The following is a 1,478-nucleotide window of genomic DNA, read 5'->3' on the forward strand; positions in this document are numbered from 1 at the left end:
CCGCCAGCAGCAGCCGCAGCTCCTGCAGGCTCTCGTTAATCCGCGCCCGCCGCTTCTTCTCCACCAGCGGCTTCCTGGTCTGAGGGAACCAACAGCCGCGTCAGGGCACCAGCCGCGCCCGCCCGCCCGGCGCGGCGCCGCCCCGCTCACCTTCCTGTCCCCCTTGGCCTCGAAGAAGTCCTCGTCCTCCCGCGGCGAGCGGCCCTTGCCGGGCCGGAAGGACGGAGCCATGGCGCCGAGCCGAGCCGAGCCGAGCCGAGCCGAGCCGAGCCGAGCCGAGCCGAGCCGAGCCGAGCCGAGGGCTGCGCGGCGCTGCTTGCCCGCCAGCGCCGCTTCCCCGCCCCCGCCCTGCGCGCCCGCCCTACATATAGCTTCTGATTTGCATGTCAATGAGCCCATTGGCCGCGCCGCGCGGGGCGAAGCCGGAGCGTCGGGCGAACGGGCCAATGGGCGGCGGGCGCTTTGTCTGTGCGCGCGGCGGGGGCGGGGCGCAGCGGGCACGGCGAGGCGGCGGTGCCGCCGGCCGCCCGCGGGCATTGTTCGCCCGCGCGGCGACATGGCGGCGGCGGGGCCGGGCCGGGCTGCGCCGCGCCGCTCCGGGGACTGCCGCCCTCGGTCCGTTAGGCGCCGCGGGAGGGGGGTCGAGCGCCGGTTTGGGGCCTGGCTCTGGGCCCGCGCGGGCAGCGCCGGTGGAAGTGCGCCCGAAACGGGTGGCGCGCCCGGGCGGATAAAACAAAAAAATAGTTTTTTTTTTGATTGTTTGAAAATTACTTCGGATGCTTTATTTATGAAAGCAGGAGTGTTTAAGTGCAGCTCGCTTAGAAGTGCCGCAGTGTGACCTACCCGTAAGGGCAGGTGAGGTTTACGGTGGAGCTGCCGTGGGCGATTGGCCCGTTTTCAGGTTTTTTTTGCCGGTTTTGGCAGCAGCGCGGGGAAGGGGGAAGGCAGGTGCCTCGGGGGAGAGGTGTGCCCCGGCTCCCCGGCGGCGCCTGCCCTGTCCGCGGAAGCACTCGCGCAAATCGGTCACCTTCCAAAAAACAAAAAAATTAAATGTTCAGAGCCCTGAAAAATGCGCGTGGGTGTTTCCTGGTCTCTTAGTAGCGTGCAGACATTCCCGCTGGTTTTGTTGGAGAGCGCGGCGCGTCCGAGGTGTCCCTCGCAGCTGTTTAACAGTGTGCCTGCTGCTAAAGGTGCAGGAAGTGGAAGCAGCTATTATAAGCAGCAATCTGGGTGTGAAAAAGGCAATTCGTATGTAAGCAAGAAGCTACTGGCATCGAAGCATTTGAAGCAAAAGATAAGTCCAGTCCTTTGGTCTTTGCTTAATCAAAATTGCTCGAGTTTTTCAAATTGGGCCCTCTCGTGACTAGATGGGGTTTGAGTGTCTGCTTAAGAAGACATGCTAATTTTAGATTTTGTAGCAGCAGTACTTTGAATACCAGAGCAATTCTTTTGTGATCGGCTAAAATAAGCTAATTAAC

The 1,478-nt window shown here is 62.5% G+C and overlaps 1 protein-coding gene across 1 annotated transcript in view; it reads right to left on the reverse strand.

The window, feature by feature from the left end:
• The window catches only part of HES6 (hes family bHLH transcription factor 6), a 1,853-nt gene extending 1,553 nt beyond the window's left edge, over positions 1–300 (reverse strand). Inside the window, exons 1-2 of the mRNA XM_026080060.1 lie at positions 151–300; positions 5–79 (exon numbers count right to left, since the gene is read on the reverse strand). Of these exons, the coding sequence (XP_025935845.1) occupies positions 5–79; positions 151–231 (156 nt within the window). The 5' untranslated portion in view covers positions 232–300. The remainder of the gene's footprint in view (positions 1–4; positions 80–150) is intronic.
• Between the last annotated feature and the right edge of the window lie 1,178 nt (positions 301–1,478).

Source organism: Apteryx rowi, unplaced genomic scaffold (assembly GCF_003343035.1).
Source record: "Apteryx rowi isolate R43461 unplaced genomic scaffold, aptRow1 scaffold_51, whole genome shotgun sequence".
NCBI lineage: Eukaryota > Metazoa > Chordata > Aves > Apterygiformes > Apterygidae > Apteryx > Apteryx rowi.